Raw genomic sequence first — 25,281 nt, forward strand, 5'->3', positions numbered from 1 at the left:
TCGATTCAGTGACGCTGGACCAGGAGTGCTATAAATATTCCATGACAGGACAGATCTAGAGGCGAATGAAGAGAAGATGGGGAGGGAGAAGCGATCTGAACAAGTTGGAGGGAGAGAGAAAGGGAGGGAGGAAAAGGGTGAGAAGACAGCCTCAATGGACTGATTCATTCGCAAGGCTGTTGCTTTCTTTCCCATTATATGTAAGCACTTCAGTGGCCCTCCGTGGTACAACGAGGCCATTGCTCGGCACGGTGATTTACAGCCAATCAAGGGCAGATACAAGATGCTGGCAGCTTTAACGCCACACAGCTACACACATATAACCACTACTGGCACATCTGTGATTGTTCTCCGAGGATGGCACTCTTCATTATATACCAATCATGATTTAAAGAGGAGAGTACATCCTTAGGAGTGGTTCAGTGGTACTTCAGTCTGAGTGTGGCACTCTATATATGAGTTAAGGGGGGAAAATGACAAAAAAAAAGAAAAAAAAAAGGCCAACCACCCACCTCCAGCATCATTGGTCCCAAGGCATCTTTGTCAATCACACTTTGGCCTGTTGATGAGACGTCAGCCTTCTGCACCTCCTCCTCATTTGCTGCTGCAGCTTTTTCTGTTTCCACACAAAAAATAAATAAAAACAGATCAAAACCACCATTAGGAATCAAACTGATAAAGCTCATAACTGTTAGCACAGAGCACAGAAAAGCACTGACACTCTGGGTCAAAGGAAAAATTCGACATGCCTACTTTAAAAAGAGGTCAACTTGCTGACAAGGATTTTAACAAGTATCCATCTGGTAACAAAGCAAACACATTTGGGGCCCTTTGTGAAAACATGTGGCCGTGGCTCCGACCCAAGCGCGGAGCAGCAAACAGAGCGAAAGGTTGTTGTAAATGAGTGTGTCGCAGCACACGGCTGCCACACTGGTGACAGCCACTGGATGGATTACATTGTTATGTGCAAAAGAAAAAAAAAAAAAAAAAAAAAGGCCATTATGGAAACATGGACAGCGTGTAAACAACTCTTGCGCCAAATAGTTGTTCCCATGAGGCCGAGTGGAGAGAGAACAACTTTGAATTTATCTAAAAAAAACAAAAAGTTTGTTGAAGACGGATCTGAATTATTCAAATTAAGTTTTATTTTACAGCAAGGAGAGGGGTCTGGGCTCCTTATAGGACGTACATGTGGGAAACCTGGTAAGAGTCACCTTACAGGATCATTTTGATGCTTTAAAATGCTGATGAAAAAAATAACTCGGTAACTTTCGTTTAAAAGTGAAAAGTTAGACTTCTCTATAAGCTCCTGCACCTGCACCATATTGCTATGAATTTGTCCATAGCGATTGGGTTAATAACCATGCAGAGAAGCCTTATGTTCAGAGTGTCGACTGCCCTACTTTTAGGGCCGATGATGAGAGGCTGAATATGAGTGGGCTGTTTGGGGGGGGGGCGCTCACACACACACACACACATTTAACGGACACACCACGCCAAGAAGAGTGCCGACCATATGGTCAAAGCAAACAGATTCAAGTCCTCCTTCATTTTCCGAGGTATGAACGTGTGAAAGCTGAGGCGAGTGCAGATTTCACTCCACTCCGCGGCCTCGTGCAGTACCCCACAGACAAATATTCATCTCTTTCAGCATTAATGATGCGCGGATCAGCAGGACCTCTCCAAGCCCAGCGGGGCCCTGTAGACCAGCACAGCTGCCCCGAGTACAGACCCATCAGTCAGTGTCATGGCCGCTCTCACTGGCTTTCAGTCTGTCTGCGGAACTGTGCCACGGACGCAGGGAGGAGCTGATCAATTAAAAGGATTGTGTAACTGCTACATAATATGCAGCTGGCACGGCGTTTGCCATTTACACTTTGTCGCTTTTGTTAAAGAGCTGATTTGTGGAGTACTTTTTCCAAATATATCCGTCCCATACGCACGTTGAAATAAGAGATATCCTAAAAAGCACACATTGCAGCATAGCAGATACTTTATAACTCAGCCACCACCTCATTACAGATGGTCTTAACTGCCCCTTAATACAAAACATCTTTATTTAAAACAAAAAAAAGGCTATTAAGGCTTCTTAGCCATCTAGATTATTTTTGGTGAAAGCTACTGAGCTGATGTCTGCCTTCTTTCAAACAGGAGTGAAAGGTACTCATAGAGGAGGTCTTTTCTTCCTACAGAACTCAAATGGTAAACCATACCGCAGTGTAGAAGATGCACGCATCTACTGGATGTAAACAACGTCCTCCTTGGCTGAGCCGCCACGGCCGATACCCACAAAGCTCAACAGCGCACAGCCAAGCCATCGGAGGAGATAAGTGGCACGATGTGCTTTAAACAGTTGGACGTGTAAGAGGGGCAAGAGAAAAGGCGTGCTCTAAAACGTCACCTTCAAGTTCAGCTTCAACAAGCGCGGCGAGAGGTAAAAGGAATGTCTAATGAAAGAGCTGCTCCCTGAAGCTGTGAAAGAGGAGGTGCAGTAACTCCCCATTTTAACTATAAAAAGACTTCTCTGCGTGACCGCTGACGTAAGGAGGACACAGCAGAAAAGGCTGATTCTAGGCCTTCCCTCAATAGGCTGTACACACAATACTGCTATCAGAGGCAGGTAGGGGATGCAGGGGGGGTACGACGGGTGAATAGCAGAGGATGGACAGACGCTAGCTCGAGTTTGAGTGCATCACGTCCTTCACCATTACATAACACCTTGCTCTGTGAGTCGCGCAGAACGAGAGGACGTCATCAGTCTGATTCATGCACCTCGAGTCACTACGAGTCAGTCAGGCTGCCTTTTCTTGTCTGTGTAGGTCTGCCAAAGGAGAAGGACACTTTCCTCGACTTCGCGCTGACCTGCCGTGACCCGCCAAAAGATTCCACTGACCTGTCTACGCCGGATTAAATTGAAAAATAAAAGAAAAAAGAAGGCGGCAGACCGCAGCCAATTACTCAAGACCTGTAAAAGAAGAAGTTGGCAGGAAAAAAAAAAACCCCAAACAAAAAGAAACCCCACTTGATCCATTTGCCTGATGTTCTGGCTCTGAATGGCCACGGGAAAGATTGGCAGCCAACAAAAACGGCTCTGGGTTATGATGGAGTGATGTTTGCGAATATTAAATCAGCGGTGCTGCTTTTTAATAACAGCATAAACTATAGTGTCTGGAGCTGATCCAAAACCGGGATTTCCATGTCACCACAAGACGGGATAGCGTGCAGACATAGTGACACCTGTGCCTACACGGGGGCATGAGAAACAACAGCAGTTCAGGATGTTGGAACACCTTACTCAGAGCACACAGCCACAGCTTTGATTTGTAGCGGTGGTAAGTCATTGGCCGTTTTTTAGCCAACACTTGGTGTACGTGGCTTTCCAACGTGAAGAGCCAGATTTCAGGCCTTTAAAGAACAGCCTGCTCATGTAACTCAAACCCATCCAAGCACTTTTACCTTGCTCCTTTATTTGTCTGATTTGCTTCACAGTTTCCTTCAGGATTGCACATTTGTCCGGTTTGACGTTGAAGTTGTCGATGTCGTTGAAGTTGGCGAAGATCAGCTCGGCGAGCTCTTCGATGTATTTGTTCTCGTGCTCGCGGTTGCGCTTCTCGTTGCTCCGCTTGGGACTGCGGGGACACAAACAACACGGGGTGAGAGAAGGCACCTGAAAGCAGGAAGGAAGCGCGATGTGGCAAACTGCTCCCAGTGAGTGGAAACTGCATTTCCTACCAAAATAAGAGACTTAATACGCAATCAGATGAGCACAGCTCTAGGGCAGCAAAGAAACTTCAATCATAAATCTATTCTGAGGTCTAGATATGACTTAAGAATCTTTGTTTTAACTCCTTTAAAATATCCATCTTGGCAAGGAGGAGCCAGCGAAGGACCAAGCATGCTTGCAGTCATGCTGCATATGACCAGTAATGTACTTTTAAGGCTTTTTATGCATCATGACATGGTGTGGCAGACAAGAAACATTCTTTAGAGCTGGTCTACAGATCAATTATCCATATCTATCCTCGTCACTGCTCCCGGATTAGCCGTTACAGTGTTGCTGGTAACTTTTGTGGATTCGATAGTTCGGGATCCACAGTGACTGAAGCTCGACTTTAGGTTTCGGATCTGATATTTTGGCAGAGCTGCAGGAAAAGTTACCGGCCTAATCATTAAGTGCTGAGAGGCTGAATCTGGATCTGATTTTGTCTGATGCACTCCTGTATCATTAATCTCAAATTTAGCAGGAAATACCCTCATAAAAAGTCTAAACTGTCACCATTAGGACGGCGGCTTACCTGGGTCCTATCAGATCGGCAGAGCATTCTTTGCGTTTTCGCGACTCTGCCCTGGCAGGGTCAGATGAGTTTTCACCGACTCCGCTCATCCTCAATGCATATCAGCGCCTGAAAAATATGCACACAAAGCCAAAGACGGTTTTACATATGAAACGATGCTTTCAACCTCTGACACAGTAATGTTAGACAGTGTAATCATGCGGGACAACAAGTAAATAAGGACTTGTGTGCACGCCAGCGTGGGCATCTGCGCACACAAGCCTGTGCTGGGAGCACAGGTTGATCCGAGCCAGGAGAAATGAGTGAAAATGGAGCAGAGATAGAGATTCAATCATTTCCCTCTGACGGTGCGGCTCTCCCCAGAGAGGCCGAAATGAGAGCACGGCGCTTTGCCCACAGCACCAGACTGCGCGCTCAGCCATGCACCAAGAAAAAGCCCGTTCGTCACACAGAACCGAGCAAAGCCAGCTCATACTTAAGAGGGTTTGCGGCGACGGCACGTGTCTGAGCGAGTGCACGTCACCTGTAGCAGTCGCTCAGCGATTACATGGAAGAATCCCATCTTCACGCCCGTTTCTGAGGTTGTGGGCTAAAGACTTTACCGAGTAAGAATCCTCTTTTGACTGTTTTGTGCTATTTGAAGTGACAAGCCGAGGGCTGTTACCGCTGCTAGCACCAGCCACACACACACTTATCTTGTTTTTGCCCTCTCCTTTCTGCCATTTCATACGATCCGCTGTTGTGGCGTGAATTTTTGTCAAGGATTCAAGGATTTCTGGTGTTTTCAAAACAGATTCTCATACTCCTGTAGTTTCAGAGCTGACTAATTAACAGAAGAAACGTTTCCTATTTGAAAACTAACAGAGTGGATGATATACGAGTTCCACAGTAAAGTGGAGCTGCTTGATTTTTCCACTGAGAAACTTGCTGATAGGACGCCTGGGGAGACAGACGTGCATCTGAAATGTAACAGAAGTCGCTCTCTGAAGCTTGTTGAGGGAAGACGGGAGAAGTCGAACAAAGTAAAAGAGCTGAAATAAAGCCAAGTTTGCTGCTTATTTAGTGCAATGTTATTTTTCAGACAAAGAAGAGGAGGAATCGCACCTCTACAGCGCACTGTGGACCATGCAGCTGACCCAAAGGGTCGCGTGCATCTGTAGAACTGGAACATGCTTCAGCTGAGACATGTAATGTAACAAGTGTGCTGCAGGCAGAGTGGAAGCAACTCTGAGAACTTGAGGTTTTTTTGTTTCTTTTTTATTAAAAAGGCATGGTGGGATGATGGGGAGGGGGCTCCGGCTGTTTACTGTCCATAGTGATCACTCGCACCATAAAAGCCGTGACAATAGAGCCAAGACTAAACAAATCATTCGGGCATTTGAGGGGTTTATTTTCGATCGTCACAGCAAACATGTCTTCCTCTCAGCTCCCCTACTCTCACACTGAAGTCAGCACAGGGTGAACTTCATGCCACTAAATGAAAGACCATCAATCATTGATCTAAGTACTGTGATGTCTTATTAATTACCACCATCCTCTGAAAAGCAGCTAATGGACTCTGGTTAAAATATATAGGAGGATACCTACTTGCGGGCAAGACGCAAACAACACTCGTCCTCGGAAACAAATGGCGACCTTTGAAAATATATATGCGGGATGTGCATTCAAGACAGAAAAGAACAACAGACAGAGACCAAGACAGACAATTTCAGTCTTTCCTCAGCACAGTGACCAAGGTTGGTGCATGCGGTGTTGTTATACACTCTCGGCTACTCTTGCCATGGAAACGGCTATGACACACACTGCTTGCTGCTCAGCCATTACATAAGAAAGGATCAGAGTAAGAAAACAAACAAACAAAAAAAAAATCTCACACACACACACACACACACACACACACATACGAGCACAAAAGCATAGCCTGGCAGAAGCAGGCTAAACTAAAAAAGAGAGGTAGTGACCATGCAAACTTGAGTCTGGCTCCCTTCTGGCCTGGAGTGACCTACTTTAGGCTAATGGTGATGCCTGTGCTCAAATGGATGAAGTCAAAGCGATGGTGATTGGCCACAGAGGCAGAGGAGACTGAAGGGTAAAACATGCTTTGTTGACAAGCGGCTTGAGTACCATGGCAGATCTGAACAGCAAATGGACAGATACGCAAACATCATTGTGCATGTGTCCTTGTATTTTGCCCTTTTGAATGCCATCAGGGTGTCTTTATGCTGTGGCACTGAGCTGTCCACTGAAAATATAACCGTCTCCATGGCAGAGGTTACATGCTTTTATTAATGACAACAGAAACAGGCCATTAAACTCTAATAGCTAAGTGCCGCTCTCCGTTCCTATTGGCTCTGCCGAGGCTTTCAAGCACAAGTTACCATGGGGATTTTAAACCTGATTGGCTGTACCTCTCCCGCTGGGCCAGATATGATTGGTTGCCTCCATCTCCTTGACATGGCAGTAATGATGGGTCATTGTACATTGAGACAAATAAGAGAGACTGGAAGTGCCGGGCACGTCTCAATGACACCAACACAGAGAGCCAGACAGCCTGGCAAGCAGGCTGGTGGGCCAATTTTGTTGCTGGGGGAGAAGGGGAAGCGGGGTCTGATCTTAACACGAGCAGACCAGCAAGAGACTTCTCATTGCAGAGAACGCCCCGGATCCCTGGGATACTATAAACAGCTGGAAGGGTGTAAACTCTGCATGAACCTTCACACATCTGCCGATTTGTTGTGATGACATTGATTTAATACATGTACAGGATGCCTCTTTCTGTAGATGGAAGTGTAGGGGATGGATCCTCTGAGCAGTTACAGTAACAGCTATGTTACTATCCCTGGAGTCTGAAGTAGTCTCCGACAGCTGTGTCACTTACTACAACTCTGGCCTCTCGTTGAGAATTCTTCAAAGCTTTACTGTTCAGGCCGACGGAAGTGAGTGGTGGCATGTTGTCTCAATGGCTCGGCATCTGCAATCTGATCAATTCTCATCTCTATCCCTACAGCTTACAGGCAAATCTGTCAGGGAAACGCGTCGATGGCGGGAACGATGATGCAAACAAACAAGAATTGACCGGCACACTCTCACACACGGCAATCAGACACATCAAGACAGTCATATACGCAGTGATGATAATGGGGATGACAATGATGACACCTACGGTCAACATTTATGGCTGCAAATGCAGATAGAGCTGAGCTTCATGAGTCCATCAGATTGCTCATCCATCATCTTTACATATGCATTTTAATTTCTCAAAGTTTCTGTTGATTAGCCATCAAATTAAAAAAAAGAAAGTTTTATGAAGTAGTAATATATTAAAAAAAAAAAAAAAAAAAAAAAAAAGGCCAAACCATTGGTAAACTTGAGCTGGAAATCGCCGGCTTCCAGCGATGTAGGGTAAGAGTGGACTGGGTGAGTAACCTCATTAGGTTTAAGAATGATTGGCATATTCTGAAAGGCATCTATTAAATTTACAGCTCATCAAGCTGTCAGCTCATTTAATTCATTAGTACAGCGAGTTGAAACATATGGTCCATCACTCATTACCGGGTGCCTTATGTTAGTCATACGCAGCCTGAAATTAGTGTAAGGCTAAATGGAGATTGTCAAGATTCAGACAGGATGAAAGGAGGAAATAACGCATCTAATTAACTGCTCCTCAAAACTCAGCCGCGTGAGAATTGAAGGACAGCAACTCCTGTGGCCACAGGAAGTATGTGAAAGGGTAAGAGGTGATGTTATTTGGAAATATCAAAAAGGACAAGCAGAAACAATACATCGCAACTGACAAACGCTACCCCCCCCCCGGCTGTCTCGATTTGTTGAGGGGGAAAGACCTTTTCACACTTACTATGCAAAATGCCGTGCCCTGCTGCCTGTTGCTAGCAAAGCATTGGCAGGTTGACAATCAGCTGGAGAGTACAGGCTGAGACCCTGAGTGGAAATGATGCTGAGGTCATTAGGTTCATTTGAGCACACAGCCTTCTATGCAGTGGCTGTACTTTGAATCTATAGTGAGCTTAGGTCTCCGCTTACACAAGCATAGTAAACTAAACACCTCTACTCAAACCTCATCCCATCTCTCACAGAAACACACCACAGGACGGCTACATAAGGATATATTTGTGTGCCGTCGGCTCGGCTCCGACGGTGTGAACGACTCTCGCGTCGTTACGGGTTCTCATCTGCATCGCATTTACGCGACAGGCTAAAAAAAAGGTTTAGGTTAGTAAACAACTGCAGCAGGGTTTTCCCAATATCTAAAGCCGGTTCTCAGACACTTATCACAGCACAATATGGAGATAAGCAACATTAAGGATTTTTGGCAAAGCGAAAAAAAAAAAAAGAAAAGAAAAAGAAAAATCAATCGACTTTGAAAGAACTTGAGGTGCACTTGAGGGAGGTGATCGTAGGTGTGTATGTCACTGCTTATATCTTAGGTGTCACATGAGCAGACTCTCCAGGACTTAGCTGGAGCCAACCAGTCTGGCGAGGGAGGAATGCAGAGACAACGAGAAGCTGCTGCCTCCTGAGGTGCTGCAGGCGACAACGTTTTCTTCAGCTGACACAACCTGCACATGACGCGTTGTATCAGATGCCATGATTACAGTCTGCTCTATATGTGTGGCACATGACATTAAACACTTTCACTTAATAAAAAGGACACGCGGAGCCAGGGAAATTCTGCAGGGGACGATCATGCTCGCAGCGACCTGTTTTGCGGGAGTGAACCGTGACGTCTGCAGAGCGGCGGAACCGTTTGCACCCGTGCTTCAGGGCACTGAACTCGCTGCAGTCGTCACCATAAACAGGAGCTGAAGCCACTGAGAAAGAAGCCGCGGCTGCACTACAGGAAGACAATCAGAAAGAGGCGCACAAGATGACATTATGCATGCCCAATCATAACTTCACAGCTTCATCTGATCTGCTTCACTTGGAAGTAGAATTAGATGTTCTTACTCACACGGATGCCTGCAGAGACCCAACGGCTCGCAAACTCTTCCCATCAGTTCTTGATGTTATTTCAGATTTAGTGCTTGTGAAGCACGTAATAAGCACAAAAAGTCTGGAAGGCCAAACCAAAAAATTGAAAAATAATATCTTAATACCAGCACAATCTTAGATGTATCACAAAATTCCGGAAAATGTCTCCTCTTCCTAGGAATGTCTGTTTAACTTCCTAACATGATACGCTTCAGTCACTAGCACTAAACAGTTATTATTCAACAAGTTCCCACTGCTACAACCACTCAAAGCTGGCAAAAGAGAGGTGGCTTTCAAAAACACAGAATAACCCATTCCAGTCATGGGAGGAGGGGGGGCACGACTTATTGCCAAGGGGAGGGGTACGTGCCAGTATGCCAATCTTGTAATCATATGGGTTAGCAGGGCTTTGATTATAGAGACACACCCAGTGTGCTGGGCATGACTATGCATAAAACTGCATAAAAACGCTAGGAGGGAAGTGTTTGAAGTCTAACAAACCGAGCATCCTTCCAAAAAGTCCCAAACCTCACTGGGGCACCAAAACAACGTCTCGCTGGCGTGTGATCTGCCCTCACGTCGCGTCTTGGGTGCAACTGGCCCCCACAGAGAAATGGAGAACAAGAGTGCATCAATAAAGAGGAGAGCTGCAACATGGGTCATTTATTTCCTGCAAACCGAGGAGGAAATCACGACAGACCAAGGACCCAAAGGAGCCGCGTCTTCTCATTTTACCTCTGCGTGTTTGCGCAGGCGGCGAGAGCACCAGAGCACACAGAGACGTGTCGGATTCATGCGAGATGACAATCCAAAAGGCAAACAAATATTTAAACTCTATCGGCTTGCGTAGAATGCGACGTGGGCGGAGCCTGCAGTGAACTGTGGCCCTTAATGACAGCTGCCGCTACCTTGAACCAGATGTTGTGATATCAGGTTTGGGTCAAGGGAGAGGCAGGGGGAGACTGAGGGAAGGATGCGATGATGGATGCAAAGAGTTTAAGCAAAATGACACTCGAACCTTGAATCTTGGCTGAATCTAATAACCCTTGAGTGATGGCCGTGTCTTTGTGAACATGTCCATGTGATCGTTGGAGAAAACGAACAGTAAAGGATGACGGGGGCAACAAAGGGCACAAACATAAAGTCACGGGCCTGACTTTCACCGAGCGTAATGAGTTGGGTTCAGTAAACATTGGGGAGTGAAATCAGTGGCTCCGTTTAACGCATTGCAGAGGAACCGTTCTCTAAGTGCCTAAAGTTAACGCTCATTTCTCTGCTCGGGTTCACAATCACTTGCCCACCTGCGCACAGTCCAGAGCAAGCTGACTGACATCTAAACATTGCAAGTTATCTGGGTAACTCTGTAAAAAATGTCCAAAAAAACCCCCAAACAAAAGTCAGGACACAAACACAGCAGCTGCCGCTCCTTTGGTCAACATAGAGGTATGCAAATGGCCTCGGGCCTGTCCACTCCAGAATCACTGCAAGGTAATGGCTCTAAAGTGCCGGAGCGCAACCAAGAGCCAGGCTCCCATTTACTGAAAGCTGATCACACTCATCAATCTTTAACGCTGGCAGTCACTTCAGGATGTCGCAGGATGGGAGGCAGAGGGCTTTCTGTATAATAAGCACAAGATGCTGGCCTCTGGCTGTCAGACAAACACTGACAGCAGAAGACTGGTGGGAGAGGTGAACGGGAGTGTCAATTACCAATGGAAGGCAAAAAATGATTAACTCGTATAAATAAGCGGCTCCCCACAACAATCTAGTCAACAATTCATCTGGGGGGGTGAGGGCTAAGCCAGCGGGGAGATTCAGATATCAATGAGGAAATCAGACTCATGTAAAAAGGCTGAAATGCAGGAGACGCTGAACCGAGCTCTGAGAAGAAATGTCCTAATTGAAGCGTTTCATCATAAATCCACTTGGGAGTCTGTTGTCTCCTGCAGCCAATCATACAAACACTTTGTTTTTACAATGCACGACATGTTTCCTTCTGCAGTTACGGCGAGCAGCCAGGAGCAAGACAAGCGCACATGCTGGGCAAAGAAACCTCTAACCCTGAAGGGGGGGGGGGGGGGGGGGGGTCGGGGGTTCTTTCTACAATAAGCGACGAGGATGTAATAATAATAATAATAAAAAAAATCTATTTCTGTAGGAAACAAAGCTACTTAAAACATGTATTCGTTTGTATCTGCATGCACACTGTGCCTCTAAAAGTTCTGTTTCTTATATATAAAAAAATGCATTTAAACATCAGTAAACGCATCTGTATAACCACGCGTTTACGGTGCCGGCTATATTATGTAGTAAAAACATGTGGAAGTCAGCTGGAAGAAGAAGAAGAAAACCCCATTTCACTCACAGCAGCCAAACGTATGTCCGTTTGGAAATGACACTCAAGTCCGATCAGAAAGTTCTGTTGTGAGAACTGCTCACAGTGCTGTAAAAGACCAGCGTTGTCAGAGCAGGCATCAAGAGTTACGTTTTTTTTCTGAGCACTGGATAGATAAAAGCCTAATTCCAGGGGGGGGGGGGGGGAGAAAGAATTCATATGTTGTGTTGAAATCCAGGGAGAGTTCATCAGACCCGCATCTCTCAGCAAGATCAGTACCAGTAAGACGGATCATAAAGCAAAGAAAAGAAAAAAGGAAAAAAGGATCAGGGAGTCTGCTCGTGTCAGAAAGCATGAACAGAGAGCTCGTCTCCCTTTTATCAGACGACATATGCAGACATGACCTGGTGAGACGCAGAGGATGGTCCGCAAGATGATTTCCACAGACTTACAAAGCCAGCCTTTTAGATGTTTGCATCAGCCGGACGGCTGGTGATTTGTGTTGTGATAAGACCATCTATCTGCAGTCGAGTTGCGTAAATGGAGAGTTGGCTGTGGTTATGCGTCTCACCTTGGTTTCAGTCCAGAGAGGCCCTCAGGCCATTGCTGCGAGACGATAATGCTAGGAAACCTTTACACATCATCCACTTCTCCCTGCTGAAAGAAACAACAGAAAACAATGGATGTAGATTTGGTTTTATTCCCCAATATCCAGAGAAATTCAGTTCAGGACCCAGATTTTTTTGTTCTTTTGGCAGTTTTACAGAAACGGATATGCTGTTTTTACCCCGATTTGTACACATATCCAATTACTAACCTGCACAGTGGGATGGAGGGGAAGAGAACCTACAAAAACCACTCGACTATAGTGAAATGACAAAACTAAGCGTCAGAATAACTCAGAATCAGTGGAAATGTGTTACGAACAACAACGTCACAGCTTTAACTCAACCGTTACTCTTCTTCAAACTGGCCGGTCCTTTCACCTAGAAACAGCTCACGTGAAGTTAGTGTGCCTTTTCCTTTTCCGCGGGGAACTCGGGAGTCTATTGCATTGTGGGAGATCCCGTGCCTTCTTAATCGTGACATACAATTAATTAGACCAGAAAAAGTTTCAATATCAACTCATATTCCCATTTGGATGATTGCAAAATGCAAAAACGACTCTGCCAAGATGCTCGCCTGTGCCAGAAACGACAAAAAAAAAAAAAAAGAAGAAGAAATAACTAAACTAAAAACAAAAAGCTCCATCTTTGATAGGATTCTGTGGGTTTGTGGAGGAAACCAAAGCCAAAAGTATTCGTCAAAACTGGGTCATTTTCCTGTTTGGTTACATTACAAATTTAAATTAAAATAGTTAATTACATTTTCTAATTGCAATTAACTAAGTAGTCCAAACTGTCAAATAAGGATGGGTGGAAAAAAAAAAAAAATCTAATAATAATCTTCTTAATTCTTCGTCACCACTCAGGCAACACGTCCTAACAATTTTACTAATAAAATTCAGAGTTTAAACCACAACGAAAATACAATTAAAGTGCGACAGAGCACAGTGAACATTAACGCTGCTATAGCCCCGGCAAAATAAGCCAACTGAGTTCAAAAACCCAGGCGAGAAACTCAAAGACAAAAGAAAACACTGATGAAGCCGCTAACAGAGCTTCAGTTTCACTCTTAAGCCATTACTTCCACAGAGAAGGGCTTCATGGAAGGGTTTGTGGAGAAATGCCCAGAAAAACAAAACAGCCTGCTTAAGGAAGAAAGAACTATATATATGGAAAGAAAACCTGCTTTGAATTCGACAGACAGCAAGAAGCTGCTTCCAAATACAGATGAAAGACGGTTTTTATGGTCATCTGAGACTACAGATGTTGCTTTTTCGCCGACCATGGTAAACCTGATGTATGGAGCAAACCCAAAGCGCCATCATCCCGAGAACACTGTTCCCACTGTGAGGCAGCGCGGCTGAAGCTGGCCAGTGTGCGAGCAAAGATGCGTTGTTCAAAATACGAGGCAAAGCTTCAAAAGAGGAAAAATTCGGACAGAGGCTGGCTTTTTCCCCAGCAGGAAAGCGGCCCTACACATACTGGTAAAGCCGCACCGAAGCGGGGCAACGGGAGACATTTCAACGTCTCCAAAAGATGCTAAGATCCAGCTTCCTCCGCGGGAGATCGGTGCGCGTGCAGCCGATTCACCGCACAGCGGCTTGATGTGAGAGACGATGCCGCGGTTATGAAATCGAGACCTTATTAGAGAGTAGCCACAGTCAGGAAATGCTTTTAGTGACAACGACCTGGCACATAGTCTCACTGGGCTGATCTCGCTCCCTCGCTGAGCTCAAAGTGGAGCTTCACTGAACTATGTGCCAGTGAAGCTCCACTTCACTGTTGCACTGAAGGCTGAGTTACAGCCTTCAGTGCAACAGTGGTCCAGCTTGTTGAAGCTTGTTTGTGTGTGGGCCACTTCGACGTAGCTTTAGCCATAGATACACTCAACTATGCACGAGGCAGCTCAGAGAGATGATCATTAAGAGAGCAATTTATAGGAACAAAAGCAAATTAAAGAGGTAGGTAGATTGTGTATTTCATCTTAGTGGAATCTCTTGCCCTGGTACAGACGGTTACTGTAAAAGGTTATTGCTGGGGGTAGGAATGACCTTCCTAATTGGCCCTTTTTGCAGTAAAGCTAAAGAATTCCCTTTTAGCCCGCTTATGAGATAGAACCAAGAAAGCAGACTCAATGTTGGTTGAATATCTCGGCAAAAATGCATCTACCTCCTCCTGTTTCTACCTTCTTACTCCAAGAGCTCAGAGTTTTCATCAAGTGGAGGAATTTTCTCTGAGTTTTAACGGTGTCACATGCTCATTCTCAGTCCAGCCCTTGATCTTTGGACTAAACGACAGACTAAAGCAAAGGTCTCTCCCCCCAACCCTTTCTTTTTAAATGGCACGGTTGGTTCGAAACACGTAAATTGCAGCAAAGTGAGCCTGTTCTCAATCAATTGAACTTACTTGCTTAGACAAACCACTCAAAAACAGTAATTTCCTTCCAAAAATGAATTTAAAAAAAAAAATCTAGCAGCAGTAAAACAGGAGGAAATGAAACACCGTCATTACAGATGAAAGAAAATATTGGTTTAAAGAGAATACCGAGGCATAGAGCTTTAAGCCGATATGGTCAACAATGCAAAAAAAAAAAAAAAACACGCACACACAACGACCAATGATGGTTTAGAAAGGGAAAAATAAAAGGTTAAATGAATTTTTTAAAAAGTACAGGAGTTCTGTTCTGTCACATTATGCTTAAATGCAAAAAACACAAATCATAAACATACACTTGAGCAAAAAAAAAACAAGAAAGAAAAGAAGAAAACAGCCTTTTGATAGATAGAAATGGGTCCTTCAGACTGGAGGAGACATGTTCAGTCTTTAAACAGAGGCGTTGAGTAACACGCAGCGCGGCCGAAGCAAAAATGAACCCATTTGTAAGTTAAAGATGACAAATCATTAGTAAAGATTTAAACAAAAACCGGCGCATGTGTCACAAAGATGGATGGAGCCAGGGAAACGTACACACTACAAATATACACAAACACAGTAAAGCTTACATCACCAGCAAAACATGTCACCGGAGCATTGTCCAAACATATGTTGGTATTAAGGAGGTCAAAGGTCGTTAAGTTGAAGGTTCAAGCACTCCTTAAAACACATTAGAGCCATTTAAACTGTAACTGGTACAAGACATTTTCATTATGCAAAGCCAAACCACTTATCATCCTTAATGTGACCAAAAAAAGACAAGAGTCAACCACAGGAGGTGAGCATAAAACACCGCCTGAAGCCCAAACTTTAGGAGAAACTGTAATCTGTTCAGTCTTCAGGATGCGGGCTCCTTCTGGATGAAAGGCTTTGACACAGAGGTTGAGCCAACAATGCTTATGAGCCAGCTAATCAGGTTCCCATCAAACAGGACAAAGGGGTACATAGTTCATGTGCTGGAAATTGACCATACCGGCCAGGTCACAGAAGGGCTAAACGCCAATGGAGCCCTCGCAGGGTGCCTTTTAAATGGCACACTAATGGCTGTCAATTGAATAAGAATCAATAGTGAAGTCTACCCTAATGAAAATACCTGGCCTTTTAGCTGCGCTCGGGCAAAAAGGTTCGGCCAAGGTTCTCGGCCTTATCCATAATTGATAGATTTGGGTTGCATCTGGTGGGGTCAGGGGGTGCAAATCGGGGGAAAAAAACCCGACAAAACTCATCCCAAAACTAAAACCCAGCACAGCGTGCGTCTAATTTAAAAAACAGACACGGGCATACATGTGCATCAGATTGGAAAGACAAAAAAAAATTTAAGATGGGACGAGTGAAAGCACATTGCAGCCAGTTGCAGATCAAAGCACTAAATCAGAAAATCTACAGATGGTTTCGAGTGGTTAAGTTCTAATGCACAGACAACCCCCGTCCATACCTCTGCACTCTCATATAAAAGCCCGTGTCAGCAGATTTGAAGTTGCAGTCCTGGGTATGGTTAGAGAGGCCTGTGTGTGCGTGCGCAGCAGAGAGTGTAAACAGACAGCTGAGAGGAAGGAGGACACAGGGAGCCGCACTGATCACTACATTTTTATAGCCCTCACACCCGTGCGCTGTCATAGGCTGGCGACTACACACCCACTGCTGCAAGTTTGAAGCTCAAGATGTCTCTAAGACAAAAAAAAAACCAACACATGCACAAATGAGAAAGAATGCTGGTAGAATAATCGTATCTCTGCAGATAAATACACCCACTACATCATTTTTTTATGGATCTACACTGCGGTGTTAAGAATATCCTGCCACTAAAACCAAAAGACGAGCCGTGAGACGCGGTGCGAAACACCTTAAACTGCGCAGGCCCAGTTATGTGTCGGGATGCCCCAGAACAAAGCCGCTTACGTCAGCTGAGGAATGTGGTCGCACTGGATTCGTCTGGGGAGAGGTTAACTGTATGGCTCAGAGGAACAACATTAACACTGCGTTAACAACAATTCAGTGGGTGAAAGGTTTGTCTCACGTTCACACGCCTGCCAAAAAAAACACACCAAACTCTCCGGGCTCCATGTCACCTGTTGCTTTCCTGCGAGTGTTTTTAAGGATAAGATTAAAGACAAAAACAACGGCGGTCAGGAAAGCACACACATGAACTCAATGTGGACAGCAGTGTTTTGCGCTTGGGTGGAAAAATTGGTTCAGAGAATAGGTTACTAGAACAGGGCTGCTTGAATCAGCTGTTTAAAATCTCTACTTCCATTGTGACTGAGCTCTCGGATGTTGCCGCTTTGAGGCACACTTTTGATCACGTCACCTTCTTCTACAGTTCTGGCTGGAGATGGTCTCAAACGATTGCTTCATAGTCGCTTAGTGGCATATATTTAGCCAATTTCCGGAGCATTTGGTTATAATTCAAGACGCATTTCGGGTGGCACCCTACCCAACGTCCTTCTGCTGGAATCTGAATTAGCACTAGTCGGCAGGGCGATGCACGTGCAACCCTGCACCAAGTGTCCCCGCCTCTGTTGCTGGAGTTAATCTGATCTCAGTGGCAGTAAAACGAGACGCGTTCGAGAGCAATGATGACGCCGACGTGTTATAAAAAGGGAAGTCGCAGCGAGAGCAAACAGGCTGAAGCGATCCCAGAAATGCACAGTAGCGTTAGAGAAGGTGTGAACAGATAGAAACCGCTGCGCGCGCACAGCTGACGGTGTCATGTTTAAAGTTGATTTGGAGCTCATCTTACGACTGGCCTGTACGCCAATTATCAACTGCGCCTTGGAATGCATTCGTGTGGCTGCCTCCATCTTTTATTGCCTGTCACAATTTGCGAGGAATTGGTTCCCGAGGGGCCTGAGGCTCTACAGTGGAAGCAGACTCAGGATGAGGAGGTGCCATGTTAGCGCAGATGGGAGGGAAACTGGGGATCAGCTGACATAACTATGTCACTTTATCAGCCGAGGACTGAGACAATGTGACGGGCTCGCAGCAAACGCACACGCACAAATCTGCATTACCACGCTACTAAACAGGGGTGGGTGGGTGGGTTTGGATTTAAATCCGTTACGCGAGGAAAAAAATTGGAATGGAGGGAAAAGAAATCACTCCACTGAAGTAAAGTGTGAGCATGGTAATAATCTGTGGGAGCACGTTTACGGAGATGACTAAACCCTGGCATTACCTGATTAAGAGTGCTACTGCACTGACAGTGGAACATGTAATTGGACAAGACAGAGCAAGGAGCCAAGTGAAGCACCCTCCTCTGCCTCTTGCCTTGCTATTCTCTCCATTTCCACAGCCATTTGCTGAAAACACTTGGCGACAGCCAGGTCAGGGGGACCCTACAACCATGGTTACTCGTTTCGCAAAGGCACTAGCTTGCTAATGGACTTCGATAACAAGGGCTACAATGTTTTATACGGCTGGGATTCCGGTGATCGTGGCCACTGATGAAACCCTTCTGGGACAATCGGGACTCTGGCAGCTGTGCAGTCTGCTCAGGTAACTAAGTTTGGACAAAGCTACATGATGTAATCACAAGTTTACGAAATAAATCTGATTGAAAATGAGCCAGCTAGCATCAAACAACTTCCCAATAATTGGTGAGACATTTGTCAATATATATTCAATCTGTACTGTTGGGAAATACAGACAGCATGGTGCAAGGGCCTCGGTCAGGGATCTCCGACTCCGGTCCTCGAGGGCCGCTGTCCTGCAGGTTTTAGATGTTTCCCTGCTCCAACACACCTGATTCAGATCGATGCCTCATTAACTTAACAATCTTTTGAAGATTTCATCTGAATCAGGTGTGTCGAAGCAGGGAAACATAAAACCTGCAGGACAGCGGCCCTCGAGGACCAGGGCCCATCACCAGGCACCAAAAAAGACAATTCTCTGGAAAAAAAGGCAGGAATTGACACACTATTATAAAACAAATGCATTCCTAAACTCAATAAGGAACTAATATAAGTGACTGACAGTCTTGTTGAATGGAGAATGTCCCTGATATGTGTGTGTGTGTGTGTGTGTGTGTGCAGTCGAGCATGACCACCATGTTCTTTTAAGTCATTATTCATCTACATACCATGAGCAGGTTTTTTTTTATGAAAAACAAACCAAACCCCAATAATCCTTACAAAGCAGTTTCTGTTCAGCCCGAGCCTGAAATTGCCTTTGTTTCTGCCAGGCTATATAAAACCCCACTTATCCAAAAATCAAAAACAAATGGACGGGCCCTACTGTTAGCATCTGGGTGAGGCGTATATTCCTCCATTAAAATCCTAACAGCAGGTGCAGCTCATTTCGCGCAGCTTGTCTTGCAAAGTGAAGTAAACAACAGGCCGCGGTGTTTGCCTGCTGCGAGGTGTGACGTTTGAAAAGGATCCGAAGCACAACCCAAACATCAAAGATGACAAACTCCTAACGTGTGCATCCCTCTTTATGTTTAATAACTCTACAGAGTGGGGATATTTCTATCTATTCAATACCCCCTCATCGGATGTTTACTTCAGCGCATCAGCTCTCTTTTGCACTTGGTTTCAGAAAACCTCTTTTTCACATCGTTTGGTTCTTTAGACACGTCATAAAAAAGGCAGATAATTTGCTGATTGCATCTGGCAAACAGCTGGTGAACTCCATGTAACTTTAGATCAAACTCTTGTGAAAAGAATGTCAGCTTTAGAATGACATGGAACTGAGAGACCGGTGGTCAAAGAGCAACCTTTAGGATGTCGGGTGTGCGTCCACCGAGTGACTTAAGTCCCAATTACAAGCCATAAAGTGGTTTACCTCTTCACACTTCATTCATTGTTTATAGTGCGACTTAATGGGGTGTGATATGAGGCTCAAGGAGTTGTGTAACCGTTTGTGTTCCACGCGATTAATAAAAAGGAAACAAGAACGGCAGCAGGCTGGATCATAATAATCATAACTTGACATAATATACCTCGACCATACAGTATGGATGGACAAAAAAAATAAAATAATCAGGTCACCTCAGGAAATTCCCTTCCTCCACAGAAGACAGAGAGGGTAATGTAAAGAAAACCATATTGTGCTGAGTCAGCAGAAGGGGAGAGAGACAGAAGAAGAGACGGAGAGGCGGGCTGAGGGGTGGGGGGTGTGTGGGTGGGGCGTTGCTGGTAGGAATCGCACTGGTCAGAGTTTGACCCGCATGACGTGTACAGAAACGAAAAGCCTGAAACTGGATCCCCGCATTCCTCTGGCTCCATGACAAGCGAGTGAGAAATGCTGCTGCGTTGCTCGTGTCATTCCGTGCTGCTTCAGATCGACCCTGCGACGGCGGCGTTTACCACCATCTCAGAAGAGGACTGCGGACACGGTTTCCTCGGGGCTGATTCACGCTGCATATTTTTGGACCACCCACCCAACTCCAGCAGGCAGCTTGCTCAATCCAAGTTTCTGCTCTCTCCCTCGGTGCCAAGGATTCCACCCTGGGCAGCGGGAAAGGTGCCAAATGCATGCTAGCACCCAGTGTCACAAACACATTGTGGCAGAGGGAGAGGCGATTCCTCCGCTCACGCAAATTAACACGCCGCACTCCCAAAATCGCTCCCTCCAGCCCCATCCTGACATGCATCAGTTCAGAGCCCCACCTCACATGATATACCCGTGCTATTCTTGGTAGGCTGCTAATGCTTTACAGAGCTTTGTGTCGTCTCTGTCAGAGTTGGTTACCATTCAGATGATTTAATTCATATCAAATTCTTCCCGTGTGTTACTACAGTCGTGGGAAATAAGGCCAAGCTCTCCTTACATAAAAACAATCTACCTACGCTGTCAAAATACAATCAATTATTTGATCTATCATCTCGTGCAGCTGAGCAGTAAAAGCCTCAACACAGGGGGGGGGGGGGGGGAACAGCTGCAGAAGCACTGTCACACTGTCATGTGACCTCTGCCGTCTGCCCTGTTCAAGCCAAACCGGCCGAGGGCACCTTCTAAGCAGTGAGCAGCAGACACCACAATATCATCTCGCTTTAAAGATCAATATGCACTTTGCTGTGGCTGACCTACATAAGTGGAGGAGCGTGGACTGTTGAAATTATCGGATTGCCCGCGAGCCTCAAGATCCGTGGAGCCCAGGTTGAGTCTCTCCGGGATCACGGCACGAGGCGGGCTTCGTTACGACGCTTTTAAAACGCGACATCCAAATAATTCCCTATCACACCGCTATACTTCCAGGTATGTGCCAAAAAGCAGTGCTTTCTCATCCACGGTGCTCATGTAGACATCCACCATATTGCTATAGGGTAACATGATGTCAACCAGCTGTTAGATGAAGCGAAAACATACGAGCGAGACATGCACGCTTTTGTTAAAAAACACATGGAACAGCTGGTTGCTGCATGTTTCTGCCTTCAGTTTCATGACTCCTTCTCTCTTCTCTTTTTTCAACCTCGAGCACAACAAACAAAATCAGCCTCTCACAGATTATCAGTATTGACATATACATTTGCAGCTTTGAACAGACTGGAAAACATGTTGTTTGGTTTTTTTACCCCCTCCCCAGACAAAAATCCAATGGTAAAACCTCGTTAGTCTGGCTGAGAGGCAGCCCGCTCCTTTATTCAAAATTCTCACAAGCATCTGCAGATGCTGTCCTCAAGGAAAGTTTCATAAACGAGGATCCTCTCATTTATATTAACAGTTAACCTAATGCAAACTAAATTAATCGGGTTGATCTTTTGATACAGGGATTTTTCCCCCCCAGAAACCTGCTAAGCAGCAGCGACAGTGACTGTCAAATAACGCAACAGCGACGCGTTTTTACAGGTCCGAGTGAATTATGAAAAATAAAACGGCCATTATTGGATAAGTTCCCACCTCTAAGTACTAGTTCTTACAAAAGTGTCTTTTTAGACTTCTTTCACAAACTAACAGCTCATTAAAAAGCTCGTTCAACCTATCAAACCCCTGATGTGACATGTGTGAGTACCAGTGCTCTTGTGTAAATGGGCAACTTCAGGATTCAAGGTGTCGTTAGGTTTTTGTTTTTGATGGAAAATACATTATATATTGATGGCTAAACACCAGCCATGCAAACTAAGGTGCAGACTTATCCAATCATGCACTTCGTCTCAGTGTGATGAGGGAAAACAAGAGTGATTATGTGGAAATGGGCCAATCCATATGGAGCAAATCCCACATATTTGCTCATATCTCAGCGTTAGCTATTCGACTCTTAAGATAGCAAATCTGCATCATTTCTGGGAAGCAAACGGAATCGGTTAAACCAGAGAAAGACCCTGTAATGGCTGATGTTCACAAGACAATATATATTCTGGCACAGACAAATGGGACACCTGATTTGAGGTCAGCTAATAACACAAAGACAACAAGCCTTGAAGCACAGACGGAGTTAATACTCCCCACTTCACCTCTTCCATGTCAAAGCCCTCTCAGCTTTCCATCAACCATCTCTGCCTCACTTAAGATGTCTCTGCTGCTTCACCCTTCTCTCTCGCTCTCTCTGTGCTGTAAAAACCTGGCCATTACCCCACAGCTCATCCCTCACGCCCACCCAGGACCTGTCACAGTGCTGTTTCCATGACAACGCAAACGCAGAGGCAGCAGGGTGAGATGCCCAGCGAGACAAGGCAAACAGATAACAGGGGGAAGGGTGCATCGTGTCAAGAATACACCGTGGTCCTTGTGGGGCACGTGATGGACAGATAACGCAACGCAGTCCGATCTGTTGCATCTAAAGTAGAATCCAAGCCACATGTTTTCTTGTGTGTTTGTTTGTTTCGGAATTACGGAGCAGCCAATGTCCATCTTCCAGTCAGGGCTTGAACTTTAAATGTCATTGGTAGCTCTGCCGTCCAACAGCCTGCGTCTGACAGGTCTGATCGGAGTACACTTCAGTAAAAGCGATGCCACGGTCATTCGAACAGCTGCGTGTGGCGATGACTTCACGAAAGCCCAGATTGCACCCAGAGATGCTGTGGTGTCATACCGATTTTAAAACAGAGCAGGCGTAGGACCGAGGTGTATGGAGCTGTCCCGAAGCTTCGAGCCCGAGTCAACTTCACGCCGTTTGAAGAAAAAAAAGAAGTTTGGAGTCACAAGGGGTGTCCAATGGACACGTTTACAGGGACACTGAAGTCATAGCAACACGAGTGAGTTGAAGTTTTCTGAGCAAACCAAGTGTTCCTTAGATCCTGTGTCCTGTGTTCATCCTCTGTAGCTACAGGCTACACACGTGAGAAAGACTTTTTAAAGGGAGATTTCCACTTCCTGTCAGGAATTCTTTAACAGACGTCCGTCCAGCAACAACAAAGATGATCAGAATTCCCTTCAATTAATGGAACAATAACGTTATTATTACTGATCGGGTTCAGCTCTAAATTTGTTATAATTCCAAAATGTGACTTTGGCAAATAAAACCTTAATCGCCGATTCAAGCTTATTAGAACATGCCAGATTTTGACCGCAAATTGAATCACTTCGGTTGTTAGAATAAAGCTTCATGTCCTAATAAAAGCCCAGAATTACTCATCAGTTCTGAATAATTACTCATTATGAGGAGAGTTGGTGTGATTTTGGAATTAAACTCCACACACACAGCTCCATTAGTAATAACAAGCATTGTGGAATATTATATTTAAAAAAAACGATGACTTTTACAAGTTACTTTTATAACAAAATGACCCCCAGATGTAATATCATTTTACGATGGATAATCTTGTTACATTATTTACAGGACTGTAACAAACCATTCATTCATTACAGACTACTACTAGAACTACTTTATTCTTCTGGGTTTTTTGTTTTGTCATCAAACTTCCAATGCTTCATCTTTAGGTTTTCCCTGAAAATGAAGAGATACGCAAAAGAAAACTAACTTTATACCCCCCAAAAAAAACGGCAAACTGTCTCATTCAGTTGTGGGGACTGTTCCAATACAAAAGCCTTCATATATCACAAAGCTCAGAAGTTTATTCAGTTTTAATGCTGCGTGAAGTAAAAACCCATTACTGGACTAATATCGGAGCAACAGACACATGAACCGCATGCACCAGAACAAGGGTCAAACGATTACTGTATCACTCAGCTGACGCAACAAGGCGGCCTATCACAGGGCAAAAGTCAGCGCATACATGATGACAAGTTGGCCTTTGTTGGTAAAACTACAAACAAGCGGTGGGGGCGTCGGAAGCAGCATCATTAGAGAATGAATGTGTGTTTGTGGAAAGCCAATTCTAGGACTCCACTGCCAGAGGAAAGAAAGAACAGAAAGGCCAGCAGCAAGCCACTGATCGATTGTATTTGAAAATGTGACACGGTGATTATTACTAAGCTATAGTTGCAACAGTTGTAGGTCAGAATCTGCGCAGTCAGAGGATCATTCAAGAAACACCCAGTGCACAAATTGTGCCAATTTCACTCCAGCCGGTGATCCTTATCCAAACATTCACATACTTGCATACATGCTTGTGTGAATTCTGTCATCCCGAAGGAATTCTTTTGCTCCTTTAGGTCAATTCTACTCCTTCTTTAAAAAAAAAAAAACATTAATATTATTCTCAAACCAGTGCAGCTCCACTGAAGCTAAACGCAAACACAGAGCTCGGACACTCCGCTGTGAAACATAATGACGGAACGCAGGCTGGCTTCTGAGCCGAGTAGTCTCTACATCCTCCCATACCCTCTCAAAATGAACCTCAGGTCAGTTCCAGAGAACATTTTTCAACTTGTGTAAGGCTGAAAAACTTGATCTGCACACTTGTTGAGTGCAAGCGAAAGACTGAGTCAACAACCTCAGGCAAAAACGTGGTTCAGTCTGGCAGGGAGTTTCTTTCTTTCTTTTTTTTTGTCATAGCTGTTAAAAGACCACACATGAACACAGGAATAGGTTCCCTGGAATACTAGCTCCAACCTACACACTACACCCCCCCCCCAAAAAAAAAGACACATGTAAACTATTCCCACGGAACAAAGCGTGCGCTGAAGCACGGCAGACATACAGGTGGTGAAAAAACTAAAGTGTTTCTGTAAGGTAAGGCACCACCGTGCGCTCCAACAGGACACCCAGACACCCCTTGCATTTTAAAACACAAGAGAACACCTGAGACCGACTGAAATGGTAAGAAAATCTAATTTTTTTCCCCCCCCACACCCAGATGATACAGTTGGGAGCCCAAGTGATCCTGTGTGTGTCCATTCAGTTGGACCCAAGCTGTCCCCGGCGCTCTGGGCATGCTTTAAAGTTCCCGTCACAAGCTTTGACCTGAGAGTAGCAGAAGCAGCCAGAAGCAACAATAAGAATAAGCACAAGGTAGAGAGGACATCTTTTTTTTTTTTTTTTTGGTGGGGGAGCTGTAAACCAACAAGCTGTACGAGAACATATATTCACCTGTAGGGGAGGAGCTGGACACACTTTGATCAATAAATTATTTCCAATCCTGAGCTTGTCTGCTGGGACAAGGACAGCAGTCCAAATAAATGGCCTTGTCATGCCACAACTGTAGCTCGCCTTAACCGTGTATGTAAATGGACTCTGATTTATCTTCCAGATAAGGGGCGAGCGTCAGTTTAGATGCTCTATCCAGCGCAAAAGTACTATGAAAAAAAATAATAAAACAAAAAAACATTAACCTTGTGCCAA

The 25,281-nt window shown here is 45.0% G+C and overlaps 1 protein-coding gene across 7 annotated transcripts in view; it reads right to left on the reverse strand.

Annotated features, from left to right (window-relative positions):
* ncoa2 (nuclear receptor coactivator 2) overlaps positions 1 to 25,281 on the reverse strand; it is a 53,869-nt gene that overhangs the window by 26,209 nt on the left and 2,379 nt on the right. For 6 of the 7 annotated variants that reach the window (XM_072378900.1, XM_072378904.1, XM_072378899.1 and 3 more), the window contains exons 2-5: positions 12,191 to 12,276; positions 4,296 to 4,403; positions 3,457 to 3,629; positions 513 to 616 (exon numbers count right to left, since the gene is read on the reverse strand). In XM_072378900.1, coding sequence (XP_072235001.1) covers positions 513 to 616; positions 3,457 to 3,629; positions 4,296 to 4,384 — 366 coding nt within the window. In that variant the 5' untranslated portion in view covers positions 4,385 to 4,403; positions 12,191 to 12,276. The remainder of the gene's footprint in view (positions 1 to 512; positions 617 to 3,456; positions 3,630 to 4,295; positions 4,404 to 12,190; positions 12,277 to 25,281) is intronic. The other variant, XM_072378901.1, reaches the window with a different exon arrangement.

This window comes from Leuresthes tenuis, unplaced genomic scaffold, assembly GCF_036924035.1.
Source record: "Leuresthes tenuis unplaced genomic scaffold, fLeuTen1.0.hap1 SCAF_24, whole genome shotgun sequence".
In the NCBI taxonomy this organism is placed as follows: domain Eukaryota; kingdom Metazoa; phylum Chordata; class Actinopteri; order Atheriniformes; family Atherinopsidae; genus Leuresthes; species Leuresthes tenuis.